The 14,367-nt window shown below is 41.1% G+C and overlaps 1 protein-coding gene across 1 annotated transcript; it reads right to left on the reverse strand.

Annotated features, from left to right (window-relative positions):
- Positions 1 to 1,551: 1,551 nt before the first annotated feature.
- Positions 1,552 to 4,764, reverse strand: LOC115818935 (uncharacterized). The gene is made up of 6 exons (XM_030782442.1): positions 4,521 to 4,764; positions 4,317 to 4,373; positions 3,175 to 3,519; positions 2,721 to 2,957; positions 2,311 to 2,407; positions 1,552 to 2,022 (listed from the first exon to the last, which is right to left on the reverse strand). The coding sequence occupies exons 1-6, from the start codon at positions 4,582 to 4,584 to the stop codon at positions 1,959 to 1,961; spliced, it is 864 nt and encodes a 287-aa protein (XP_030638302.1). The 5' UTR covers positions 4,585 to 4,764; the 3' UTR covers positions 1,552 to 1,958.
- Positions 4,765 to 14,367: the final 9,603 nt, after the last annotated feature.

Genomic DNA, 14,367 nt, shown 5'->3' on the forward strand with positions numbered 1-14,367 from the left:
CTTTCATGTAGGCTATACTTTGTGCAGTGTAGGGGGGGGGGGGGGTGCGTGTGAAAGAGAAAGACTTTGCAGCATGTTTTGAAGTTGGAACTGGGTTGGTGTGTTGGTCGTTGACGACAAACCCATATTATCAAGCACTTAAATGTAATTACACCATAGATTGAGTTCTCGAACGGCAGTTTGTGCCCCCCTCGCGGCCACCCTAATGCCCCCCTATTAGATTTGTTCTGGCGCCGGCCCTGCCTCTCGGACTCACAATGTATAGTATTCCATTATCTTACAGCTTCAGAAAAAAAAAATGTCACGGAAAACAGCATCAGCTTCACATCAGTGAGATTTCTTATCTGTTCTCTCCACCCATCCCTTTAGCCAGTTAAAAGGAAACCCCCAGATAGGCCAGAAAGAACGTTACACACAAGGGGGTTATACGATGAAGGCCCTGTCCTTATTCACCCTCAGTTGAATCCGTCTGGCCTTGTTCTACTGGAAGCTCTCTGGAGGTTATTTCAGCGCTTCTCTGTTCCCCCAGCTACATAAACATGGACATGTATAGCTCTGATGAGGAAGTTCAGAGCGAAAAAAAAAACGATAACAAAGAGGGGATGTCTGGCAGATTGAGATATGATGCAAGTGACTATGCGGATTCACCCCAATATCTCAAGGATTCAAAGATGACGAAAAATGAAACATGAACATTATTTTAAGTGTACCTACCAAATTGTACTTCAAATAAAGATTTGGCGTCTTTTCTTTCTTTCTCGATTGTATGAGTCATAAGGACATTTGTCAAAAGACTACAATGGAAACTGACATTAATGGACATAGGACTATCTTGTGGACATGACTGATTATTTGTCCTGATGCAATGCTGCAGGTAATTGTTCAGTTGGGTACTGTTGTTCAGATATAGTCTTTAAAGATTCAACGAAGGATGTTTTCAAATCCAGCTCTGGCTGAATATGGTTGTACCTGGTGAGTACCTCAATTTGGTTTGATGTGTGTATCTACTAAGACCGGCTGGTTCTCTTTGACAGAGTCTGGCCGTCTGACACAGCTTGAAGCACGGGTATGCATGACATCACAAACCCTCATCATTAACCCATGCCTTTGAAACACGACAGATTCTCAGATTACTACTGACCTTGAGGGAGAGTTAGTTTAGGATAGAGAAGGACTTCTGCTTTAAACAGGAGGTTCTGTGTGTGGACTGCAAAAGTCCACTGGGCTGCCAGCACCCCAGAACCATCCCCCAAAAACTCGTATATTTCAGAAGTCTTCACCTCTGTCCTTCCAACCATGTGTAGTATCGAGTCAGGTGAAGGATCAATCTAATATCTAACAATGCCTTGTCTTATTAAACAGGAATTCTCATACACCCACAAACACAATGTATACAAAGTCTCAGTCCTACACAACATTAACAGTCATAACCATTTCAGCAAAATGTTTCAAAACCACACACACACAAGTTTAAATGTTACAAATTATTACTTGTAGTCTTTTTTGAAGAGAGTGAACAAATATAAATCTCATAGTTGTGCAAAGTAGAAATCATAAAACTTAGATTTCATAGTTGTGCAAAGTAAAAAAACCCATAAAACTTCATACACTATATAAATATGTTACGCAAAGCAGAGCAAAAAAGAAAAAAAAAAAAAAAGTAACATATACAGACAACCTTTTAAGGCAAATGTAGCATAATCCTGCATGCATTTCATACATACCAACTCCATAAATATAATGACATCAACTGATAAACAACAAGAATTACAGCAAAGGTTTCTTTTCCCTTAAGGCTTCATATAGCTAATATACAATCAGCTTTCTCGTCCATTACAAGGTACATTAAGGTCACCTTTGTGGGAGTACAGGAAGTTTATCTTTTAAGACTTAGTCCACTTCTTGTTAATGTGTGTTTATTCCTGTATTTAAGTAAATGCAGGTCATCAGACTTATGGTTATAAAGTCCCCTCGAACGGCTCTCGAAGTCTCTCACGCCTGATGCTGTATCTCCTGTGTCTCCTAACCAAAAAAAAAACCCCATACAACAAAAAAAAAAACTCGTGAGCTCAGTAAACGAGACAAGGGTGGAGTGACATGTCAGACTAGATAGATAAGACAGAAATGTATACACCATGGATGTTTTTAAAACAGCTGAGACAACAGTTTGTGCTACGTTTTGTCTGACTTACAGCAGAGTGACTTAAAATGATTATTCTGCCAGGCTGCTTGCTTTGGCTGCCATTCATGTAAGCATGCATCGTGAAAGAGTGTGTGTGTGTGTGTGTGTGGGTGTGTGTGTGTGTTCACCTCCAGACAATGTAGCCTAGAACTCCAGCCAACAGAATTAAGATGACGAGGCAGACCACTGCAACGGCAGTGCTCCTGCCCGATCCCTCACACGGCTCTGTCTCACACACACACACACACACACACACACACACACACACACAAACACATACACAAACAAACACAAGCACAGAACAGACAACACAAATTAAGTAAACACGCTCACATGGCTGCGCTTTGTAAAGCCAAGTCCACCATTCTGAAAAATCAGACCCTCAGATGAAACGATACTTAGGCAGCCTCAAAATCATCACACGTGTTTGATTTTGTATTTGCAGAGATTAGTACAGTCCTCCTCTACTTAGCTGACGTGGCATTTCAAGCTCAGTATCACCCAGGCAAATGCACAGCGGCGTAGCGCACCGACTCACCGGCGGTGTACGTGGCTGAACTGTGGCCTAGCTTGTTGCTCACCACACAGGTGAAGTGCCCGCAAACCTCGGTGGAAAGAAAGAGCCACGTGCCGTCTGCAGAGACATAGCCCACCGCTTCGGTAACGGCTACTTTCTCATGTAGCCAGCTGAATTTGGGCTCTGTGCCCCAGGCTTCGATACAGTGCAGGCTGGAATGAGATGCGTTTACCATGACCGAGACATGGTGTATGGCTTCTGATAAACAAACGAACAAACACCGCCCCACCCGCCCTTAAGAGATTAGCATGAAACCCAGTCGACTGATCAGGTTAATACGGGGTAAAAACAAGTTTTTCTTGTCACGAACTACAATGAAACACAAATAGAACAAGGGCTTAAGATAACAGATGAGATGAATGATAAAGATGCCTCCGCTTGATACCGTTGAGACTCTTCCATTTTTACGTCTTACCGTATTCCTTGACCGTGCAGTTTGCCGAACTCTTTGTTCCGCCTGTGTGAGTGACGGTAATCGTGTACACGCCGACGTCCTCTGCTCTGAAGTCTCTGAGCTTCAAAATCGTCCCTTGCTGTTCCATGCTCACTCGATTCCCATTGGTTTTTCCAGGGAATTCGGCTACCTTAACTTTCCCCACGTTCCCTCCTTTGCCCTCTGTCTCACGCTCCCATGTTACCATGGAGACTGTACCATCCTGTGGGACTATCCGGGCTTGTAAAGTTAGCGTTTGTCCTTTAACCACATATTCCAGCTGAGGATTCAGAACTTTAACTGACAGGCAGTCACCGCGCTGGGAAACTATTCAGGGGGACAAAAAAAAAAAGGTTGTGTTACAGTGTTACACTGTGCACTGTTACAGGGAAGAAATGCTGATGGCTTGAATCTAATGAGTTCTGCTTACCTTCATTTTTAGACACTGAATTCTATTACCACTGAAGGGCACATATTTTTTGATACTTATTAATAATCTATAGAAATGAAAGCTTTGAATATTCTATAGATGCATGAGGACCTGAGAAAAGGATCTGCATGAAAAAAGTATTTTGTACGAAAGCAACGGTCGTGTGGTCAGTCTGAGGTCTAACAGGCAGGAAGTAGAAACTAGAAACATTTGACACAAAATGGTGTGTGTCATGCCACACATATAAACAGTCTACAAGGTCATATACCCCACAAAAACATGGGAAGTGTACATTACATTATTTAAAAATGTAGAGGGTTAAACGACTGCAAGTACAAGACTTAAACATACCCTTTCTTAACAGGAAGTTTCAGACTGTCAAAGTTAGAATGACAACCAGCAAAGCCAATTAGATTTTAGGTCCTGTAGCTTGTCCTGTCTGGATGTGGCATCATCTTTGTTCTCTTCTTTTGTATTATGAAACATTCCACAACTGTCACAATCTTGTCTATGCACCCTCAGACAACTTCAACAGCACTTGTAATTGTGACTGATCACGATCTCAATAGATTCAAGCTATATAATTATGGCATTCATAACATTTTCATTACAGTGTCGTGGATGACATTGCCGGGGATACAGTACAAATATTCAAGGGAAAAAAATTTCAGAAAATTAAGAGGGCAGAACTTACAGAGGGCCTGCAACAGGATAGCCAGGAAGAAAGAGCGTAGTCTCTTTTCCATTGCACCTGCAGAGTTAAGACAGTGACCAGTAGACACACTCTGGTAATTTCCATTCATGAGGTCAATAATGGCAGTTTCATTTTATGTGGAAGCTCAAACAGTAACAAGACACTTCAGATCATTCGAAAATGAATTACATTAAATCCACCTACCTTCCTGTTGAGCTGCCCTTTTCCTGTTCAGAGAATGACCCCAACTATACGTTGAATGACTCATACCAACGTTTTCACATAATCACGCGGGTCAGCGTAGAGAACCCTGCCATTCACGCTGCACTGTACACCAGAAAAGCACAGCAAAAGTTCTGCCGGAGAAAAATTAAAACGGCACCAGCCTAAACATGTTCTAGCGTGCTGTCTGTGTCTCGGCTGTCCTGGACTCTGTCCTTGCAAACGATCGCTGGGTCACGGCACCAAATGAAAGATCCTTAGGCGTCAGCTTGTTTTCAAGCAGGCTAACTTCCTCTTTCCTTTTCCTGTGGGGTGAATGTCACCATACACTTTTTTTTTTTTTTTTTTTTTTTCAGACGAGCTAACTCACAATTGTGAAAGCAAGACCCGATTACCCCCCTCCTCTCTCTGTCTATGAAAAAAGCAACAAAAAAAAAAAAAACCCAACATTCAGTGTTCAGTGACAATATCTTTATTGCTACATCTTTTCACACAGCCGTGTTACAGATTTAAATAACTTTTAAATAAAGACATTTGTGATGTAACCGAAAATGTGAATATGAAAATAAGAATATCTCCTGAGAAACTGTATGAAAATAAAATTTTACATGATTTGTGAATATAAAGTGCGTTTATAGTTCCTCAGTCTTCTGAATAAACTCTACATCTCCAAACACTGCCTCGGCTGTGTGTTTCCACAGGGTGGTCTTAGAACACGCTGTGAACATAAGAAACTATTACAACAAGCAAATACGATCTATTTCTTCCAGTGCAAGAACAATTCTGCTTATCATTGGTTCACAAAGAAAGATGAGGGAAAGAAACCACTTTCGCTGCGCTTTATATAAAAATAAATGTTCATGAACTTTTCCAGTAAAGCAGCGTAAAACTTCCACATCATTTGCTAATAGTCTGGCATCGTGGTGCAGTCAAAAACATGTAATGTCTCAAACTGAACAAGTTTACTTGCAGAAACAATAACTTATTCTTGTTTCTCGACCTTCAGGTTGGCTTTGTATGCGATATGATCGATGCACATTGCAATGGTTCCCTCTATTGCACAAACATAAAATATCATATTAACAACTACGTAAATAAATACAAATAAACAGTGTAACTAAAGAGGTATGTCATCTTTAGCCACAGTGCATGAGCCCAAAAAGAATGACTACGGAGCGCCATTCCGTCGCCTCCTGGTAAAGAAACAGAGGAATAAAGTTATTTATGGGAAAGTGAGTTGTCTGAAATGAGAGAGACGAAGAGTAATGTAAATCCAAGAAAGAAAACTGTGTAGTCTTACCTACAGCGACGGATATTAAAGACAATGGACACAAGTAATGCCACAGTCAAAAATACAATAACAATAATATAAGTGGAACTGCTGTCTGTGCCGTCTGTAAACAAAAAAGGTCAGACAAGGGAAAAAAATTATTTTCAACCACAAAAAGTAGTGGTATTCTCACAGCACTCTAAAATATAATTAGTACAATGGTCTTACACGTTGTTCTTACACCATACAAACCACATATTGTGAGACAACTCTTACCTGTCTTCATTAAATAAGACGCGGTGCTCTCTCCCAGACTGCTGTTAATGATGCATGTATAGTTCTGGCCATGCCTCCCTGACAGGTACAGTTTACTGCCATCAGCAGACAAGTTTCCATGAGTGCCGCTGGTTATCTTCACGCCATCCAGAAGCCAGGAAAACACAGGGTCACCTGAGAAACGTTCATTTGTCAACATATCACACTGGAGGGCAAGAACTGCCTCAGGTAGTGTCTCTATGAGAGAGCGAGAGAGCGAAAGAGAGAGAGAGAGAGAGAGAGAGAGAGAGACAGAGAGACAGAAAGAAAGAAAGAAAGAAAGAGAGTTACGCTGATAGTCCTTCACTGTTTTCTGTAAGCAATGTAGACTATGTAAGGCATGAGAGACAAACAGAATATTATCAGTTACTAGGAAGAGGTCATACAAATGACACAGCCAAGTGAGTTATGTTAAAAAACCTCTAAAGCACTGGGAAGAATGTCCCAGATAAGCACCTAGAACATTAAAGTACTTTGATTTGAATCCTGTCAAAGAGAAATGCAATCAGAGAGCTGTCTCTTACCACTCTGCAGCACCTCTATTATACCACACATCTGTTCCCCGTTGTGCAGACGAACAGTAACAGTGTATTTCCCATAGTCCGACTTTTTAATATCAGTGATCATCAACAAAGTGCCATGCTTGTCCACACTCATTCTGGGATCTTCGGGTGGCCCGACATCATTGTCGTAAAGAGACTGCTCCTTGAATTCCCACGATACCTTGTCGATATTTTTCTCTGGTGGGATTTGAAAAGGGAGTGACAGGATTGCTCTGTAACCAAGGGCTACAGAGAAGCTCTGTTTACCATCGCTACACTTTCTCTGCACATCCTGGTGTGTTGGGTTCACTAAGGAAAAGACCAGATCACGAGTTAACATTTTATGTTTCATTTCAGAGTACGGTACGAAATGATGAAACCGGTATGGATTTGGTTAGTTCATTATTTCAGATACAATAAAATGATACATATAACACAAAAACTCATGAGAAAGTAACTCACTCAGAACGGCCATCATCAGTATATGAACCAGCATGGTTTGTGACCCCATTTTCCTAATAAGTGAGGGAAAGTTTACAATGACAATCTACATATCCATACCCTGTTTCAGTATGTGATCACTTTGTACTTTGTGTTGTGTTTCCTCCCCCCCCTTCCCCCCTTCATATCATCACCTGGGCAACACCTTTGTTGTGTAACTGTTGTTAGCAGAAATTTGTCTACAGTGTATGATCAGCTGGAGGAACTATATCTCATCTTGGAAAAAGAGACCACATACCCCATACCCCTAGAGGAACAAGGGGGAATATGAGAGAAATACTAAAGTTAGAACGACCGGGAAAAAAAACCCCAAACAAACTTGCCTTCCCCTGGCTGTGACTGAAACTGATTCAAATTCGGTTTTTTTGAGCAAGTCAGGACATGAATAAATATTGCCCAAAATAATTTTAAGCCTCTCACCCCCTGCCCCGTTACTGAATTCTTTCAATACTGTTCATACGATTTAACGTCTTACCTGCTCGTCCGTGCTCCTGCTAGTGACACTCCAAATAATGACGCCACGCTAAACTGAGTGGAACACCCTTCTCGTCTCAGGAATCCCGTTCATCAGGCTTCTAATCTAAGCTACTGTTTACACTCCTTATGCATATACTCCTTACGCATATTAAGTTATACAATGCCTTATTAACTGTCCTATTAAAAGTTTTCGAACAATTCTACTACTGCTACTACTACTACTAATAATTTTACAAAACACAACAAAAAAATCTATCAGACTGATTGACACTGGCACAACCCTGGGAACAGGGAATCGAAAGTGAATGTCTTTAACAGTGTATATGATACACAGGTCGTTGTCAGAAGAGCGTGCGAGATATGAAGACTTGTAAAGACTTAATGGATAGCTGTTTCCAAAAGGTCTCAACAGCATGGCAGGGTGCATAGGATTGAAATGACCGACATTCTGTAATTATTTTAGCATAATGAAGAATCTCTGATTGTATGCCCAGTAATTTTAACTGTACAAGCCTCTTCATGAATATGATGCATATGAATTCTTCATTCTTCAAAAGGCTTTCTTGTATGTACCTTTTAAAATTCCACAGATGCCATTTAAAAAATAAAAAAAGCTTTTATGTCTAAAACTGGTCAAGAGCGGTTCACTCAACATCAAACTACACTTCAACTTCAAAGTATCGTGTTTCTAATCGTGTTACTAAAACAATTTCAAAAGCCAACACACTCCCGGGGATACCTAATATCACGAATTATTTTAATTATTTTTAATTTAAGCACTACTACAGCGCCATCCTATGGTAAACCTACGCCGAATTTCTATTATTTAGCCGCAGTGCAAAACATTATTTGAAAATGACTGCAAAACTAAATGTAAACACTATTAACTTACCGAATAACTTTAAATGTTTATAATGATTTAATACAAATTGCCTATCACTATTTATATACATATCATAAAATATCATGAATTTACAATTTAGAAAATATTTCATGGAGAAATAATTCAACCGACATATTTAGCAGTTTCTTCTAAATATCTAAGGCCATGAGTAAAGCAGGAGATTGACTATAAAAAGGTACTAATAAAACAAAAATACTTTTACAAAAATGTGCCTTATCATCACGGATGCTAAACAAGCCTCTTGATACAAGCTCCTCGTTTGAGTTAAGTGAACCTACAGTTTAGACTAATTTAAACCAGTGTTACCAAAACGTGGAGTGAAACGGTCACATTCATGACAGTTTAGCCCCACGAAGGATGACCGTAGTGGCATCCCTTTCTCTTTGCTAACATGGGAACCATGAGTAATCATTTTCTGTACAACCTAGAATGTTCCAACATTCCATTACAGTACTTCTACATCATATGCAGTGCTCTTTCAGATTGGTAATTACTTACCACAAAACCATTAAAGAACAGAAAGGTAGGCAGACCTGCGCTGTAAATCTGTAAATCACGCCACTTATCGAAGTAACCAAACAATACGTGTGTCGTGACACGTGCCTGGGACCTTTGACCGTACCGAAGAGTTTTAAATGGATTCTGAATTACCGCAACAAGTATTGTTGTTTGTTCCGATTATCACTCTTGAAGCATTTCAGCACCATTTCAAAAACACTCCAGTTAGTATCTAAAATCACGTAACATCTTACGCAACCAATCATAATTTTACAGACTTGCATCTAATCGTTAAGCGCCAAATGTCACAATACCTTATATTTCTAAGCATGAAGTTATTAACATCTTATACAATGTACTGTGGGAAAGCATGCAGGACCTTGTATTTGGGCGTCTGCATCAGATGCACTCGAATGGACATCACTGGGACTAGCGGTTTTCCACCGATCCAGCTCCGGTGTTTAGACTGGCTACTCATCACCTCCACGCGCTGTCAAATTACTTTCTACGATCTAAATAACTCGAAACTCACATGGCTGTGAAATTTGCGTAACTAGCCCGAGTACACAGAAGTAGACACCATATATATAGCCTAAAGACACCATATCACAAGAACGACAAACCCTACAAGTATAATAAAAACATATGTCTGATCTCCCGAACATTACGTATGTTTAGCATGCAAATGTTAATCGCCTTACCGCTTTTCGGAGGACAACTCCTCCATTTCGGTTCCGATAGGAGACGGTAACTAAAGGATGTCAGCCACAATGAGTTGTGATCGTCACCTGATTTTTTTCCAGACAGTGAAAAATTTGCATAAACAAATAAGCTAGTTTGGCAGAAATGATACGGACAGCCAGGGCAGCATGTAACCTAGGCCTGTCACAGCAAGTGTGCAGTTACCTAGCAGTGGTTTATCAATCTCTATGATATGTCTTTAAATTAATGCATACCCTGCTTTTCAAACACCGGTAAAATCTTAATTTATTTACGTATGCTTTTCGTGTAATGTATAAATACTGTTATCGTTTCAGTTTGATCAGATTTTAATACAAGATATTTGCCGACATTCTGAAAATAATTTCTGCACCCCAGAGGTTTCGCTCGTGAACAGATGAACTCTTGCTGACAACGTCCACAAACGGAGGCGCTAAACATCAGGAAGACTACGCAATTGTAAGCGCACACTACACTGGATAGGTGTGTCACCGACAGGTAAAACAAGACCAGGAACCAGGAAGACTTAAGGATGTCGCTCTTTTTCGGTAAAACGTGACATTTCTCGCTAAGACTGAGTTTAATGTTAAGCATGAGGCGTAGGAGAACAGGCCTACTACATGGTAAGTAAGCATTTTAACCTCGCTCTAAACCGATAGCATGAGTCTAAGCTAACTGGAGAGTGCTTCATACGTTCAAAATCTTAACTTCATACACAAACCAGTTTATAGACTCTACTTCTTTGTTTGTTCTCGTGTGAATGGCATAATACACCCTCGTTTAAATAACATGAATTATTTCTTCGAAAAATCGATCCACATATTTTAACTAGTTCCACATTTCCTTCAGCCCGCCCTGACTGAGATGAACCCACCAGTGCACCCTCTCATTCTTGTGTCATTGGCTGGTAAGCTACTCTTTCCATTTTAATCTCCCTTCACCCCAGTTTCCTTTTGCCTTTGCTAAAGTCTCAAAGTTCTTGAAGCCCACATCAATGTGAATATTTCAAACTGGGGCTCTAGAATGCAGATTTCTTTTCATTCTTCGTTCTCTGGTTGCAGAAAATGACCAACAGTAAGGCAAACAGTAAGCCAAAACAAAGCAATAAGCCAGTTTAGTTTCAGTTTGCCATTCGGTTCAACCCTGCTTCCTCCAAACCATAGATTAAATGGGGTGAGGGTGCAAGTCTTTCAGGACCGTAAGGTGTGTTAGCTGCCTTTCTCTTCCTCATTTATCTACTTACTTATGACGGCACTCCTTAGGTGTGCTCACTGAGTCAGCTGATGGACAATGGTTTTAAAGATGATTAGCCATAAATTCCTGTAAACCAGCTGAGGGACATTCTTGTTATTGCGTGCTGCTATGGAATTCTGTAATGACTCATAACCTTGACTTTTGTTTTGATGATATGTTTCTTAACCTTTGTCTGATAATTGACATCACGCTACCCTTGATTATTTTCATGTGATTTTGTAACTACAAAGCCTTCCTCCTTCCGTATGTGCGTCTAATCTCATTATTTGGTTCACTGTTCTGTCACTAATCATGTGAACCAAATCTTTTTTTTCAAGCCCTGTCTTCTAATCTAAACAGATTTTATTTTTCTTAAAGAAATAATAAGGCTTCCTGTGTTCAGAGTGTGAACGCGTGTGAATGTTCTGACTGGTGTTCTTTACTCCAGTTTTGTCCTGGATCGTTGCATCTCAAAACCCGGTGCAGATCCAGTTTGTGACGGCACCGGTGTTGGTTCGCTCAGGCAGTGAGGCAGACTTTACAATACAGACTGCCTCTGATGTCTTCACCGTTACGTGGACTGCCCCCAGCGGGGAAACGTTGGGGCTGTGGGTCGGGGATGGGAACCAAGCCGTCGTGAACCCGGTCGCTCAGTACGAGGGCCGAATCACCATTGGTGCCTCTCAGCTGAAGATCAGTAATGCCCAACTCCGTGACGCCGGAAACTATTCTGTCAGAGTTGTTCCAAGTGCTACCACTGGGCTAACCGCAAACTCACTCTCTGCGCAGCTCAGGGTGTTTGGTAAGTTCAGAAAAAGTAGGAAAAAAAACATGTTGTTTTGGTTTCGTGCCACTGCACTTGTTTTCGGTGGAATATTTCTTAATAGAATAGGACAGAAGAATGGGAAATGGATTTTAGATTTTACAGATATCTTTCTCTAAGGTCTGTGTCCAAGACCAACCTTGGATTTGTGTACATCAGTCTAAGCAAGCAATGGTTGTAATACCAAAATACCATGTGTGGCATTGAGTGAAAAGTGTAAACACTGATATTGACAAAGAGAGAATGCTTTTCAGGCGCTCAGAATCCTGCAGTGAATTTCCACGCAAATCATTTTTCCCAAAGTATTTTCAATGACCATAAAATAATTTGTCATGACAGATATTTTCTGTTCTGTTTTCACAACTCCTTTTAGACGCAGTATCAGGAGTGAGCGTGAGTGCTTCCTCTCAGGCTGTAGAGGGAAGGAATTTTTCCATGCGCTGTACATGGAGTCAGGGCACAGACACCAGTGTGGCATGGGGGAAGGGGGATTCAAATCTCTCCTCTGACCCACGGATCACCATCACCGGAGGAAACCTGGTGATCAACCCAGTCCAGAGAGGTGACGCTGGGGACTACAGCTGCACTGTTAGCAACCCGGTCAGCGCTCAGACAGCTACAAATAGCCTCACTGTATACTGTGAGTGTTTATTTATCTGCTGCGGTACAGTATGAAAACAGTTTAAGAAAAAAAAAAAAAATACCATTCAAAATGATAAGGCAGCTGTCTTTGTGTTTTATCCTGTGAAGAAAGCTGCCCTACAGTTTCAGTTTGATTAAATGGGTAGCAGTTACCATACACTTGGACTAACATGTCAGTAAATCAAAACCGTTGATTGGTGATGGTCATTTTAACACTGACAATGAACATTACATATCATACCGACTCAGCATCGGAGACCAAGACTTTGAACGAAATTTTGGCGGCAGATGATTTGTCCCAAAAGCCAATAACCAGAGAAATAATATAGAGAAATGATAAGTTATGCGATATACTATTTAATTCAACATGTTGCTGTATGGTCATTCACCTCAGATGGTCCAGACACCCCCCAGATTACCAAGACTCCGCAGGCAGAGTGTGTGGGAAACGCGGATGCTATAGTGGGCCAAACCGTTGAACTCAGCTGTACTTCTGACTCCCTGCCGCCTGCCTTGTTCTCATGGACAGAGGATGGCAGTCCCGTGGCCAATGCCCAGCCGGACAGCGGCGCTCTGAGTTTGCAGATCTTCTCTACCAATCAAAGTGGCAAATACGTCTGCAGGGCACGAAATTCTGTGACGGGTGGCACATCGGAGCAGCAGACAGAGCTGGTCGTCGGGGGTGAGCGATCGGCTTTTCGATGACGAATTTTTGCGTCGAGGTTTTTTTTTTTTTTCCTCGGCTGCTGACTGGCATCCAATTTATACAGCTGAAAATGGATTTTTTTTTTTTTTTTTTTTGTCTGGATGACCAGAGACTCTGAGTAATCAAACATAGCTTGATAAATCCAAATGTCAAGCGACGAGAAAGAGTCATAATTTTCCTCTCTAAATTGTTCTCTCTTTTTATTTTTTCCGTCTGCAGCCGCTTATTTTCCGACCCTTTTTTTTTTTTTTTTTTTTTTTTTTATTCCCGATGCTACCCTTCCGTCATTTGCGTCTTAATGTTTTTCCCCTTTGTTCGGTCTACCCCGCTCAATCTCTGACACTCATTATCATTATTAATTTTCTCTTTCCTTGTCCTCACTTTTTTGTCCCCTCCCACAATTCTCGCGCGTATCTGATCGTCTTGTTTGTTTTGCAGATACGTGTCTCAGCGGAGGGGCAGTGGCAGGCATTGTCATTGCTTGTTTTGTTGCAATCATCTTAATCATTGTAATCATCATAGTGCTGGTGCGCCAGAGAAACGGTAAAAAAAAAAGCCTGTTCTATTCCTGTGTGTTTGTTTCTGCTTTTATGAACGTCAGACTTTATGTGTTTGTGTTACGAGGGAGATGTGCTGACTGGTGGCATTTGTTTCAGTTGATCGAAGGGTAAGGGAAGCCATCGGACTGCAGAAGACAAACCAGAACAATGGTCCTACGGTACGAGTCTATTCTGTGGGGTCTATTTACATTCTTATAGATATTAACATATTATAATAACAGTATGGGTGTTTCATATTTGGTATTTTGTCTTTTATCTGTCTGTCTTATAGACTCTTGATCCTCTGCCAAATGCCCAAGTTACTAATGGTGCCGTTGGTAACCACCCTAATCCTCCTCTACGTAATAATCTGAACACACATACTATCCCTCAAAACCAACAAAGCAACAATACTTTCCACCGCAATAATAATGGGAACCTGGCCACCCTGACACCGAACTGGGTGAACGACACCAACACACGTCGACACAATGGCCAGATCAATACCAACACACTTCAACACAATGGCCGTATCAACGCCAACGCATTCCAGCACAATGATGGCCACAGCATTGATGCTTTCCCTTACAATGGACATCCAAATACCAATTCAAATCCATACAATGGTCCTCAGAACCCCAATGCATTCCCACAGTCTG

Source organism: Chanos chanos, chromosome 8 (assembly GCF_902362185.1).
Source record: "Chanos chanos chromosome 8, fChaCha1.1, whole genome shotgun sequence".
Classification (NCBI taxonomy): domain Eukaryota; kingdom Metazoa; phylum Chordata; class Actinopteri; order Gonorynchiformes; family Chanidae; genus Chanos; species Chanos chanos.

Excerpts from the sequence above, each read along its gene's own strand:
- LOC115818935 (XM_030782442.1), bottom strand. The coding sequence starts at position 4,584 with ATGAGTCATTCAACGTATAGTTGGGGTCATTCTCTGAACAGGAAAAGG. Across the intron at positions 3,520-4,316 it reads TATCCTGTTGCAGGCCCTCT|TTTCCCAGCGCGGTGACTGC; the intron begins GTAAGTTCTGCC and ends CCCCCTGAATAG. Across the intron at positions 2,023-2,310 it reads CTAGGCTACATTGTCTGGAG|GAGACACAGGAGATACAGCA; the intron begins GTGAACACACAC and ends TTTTTTGGTTAG.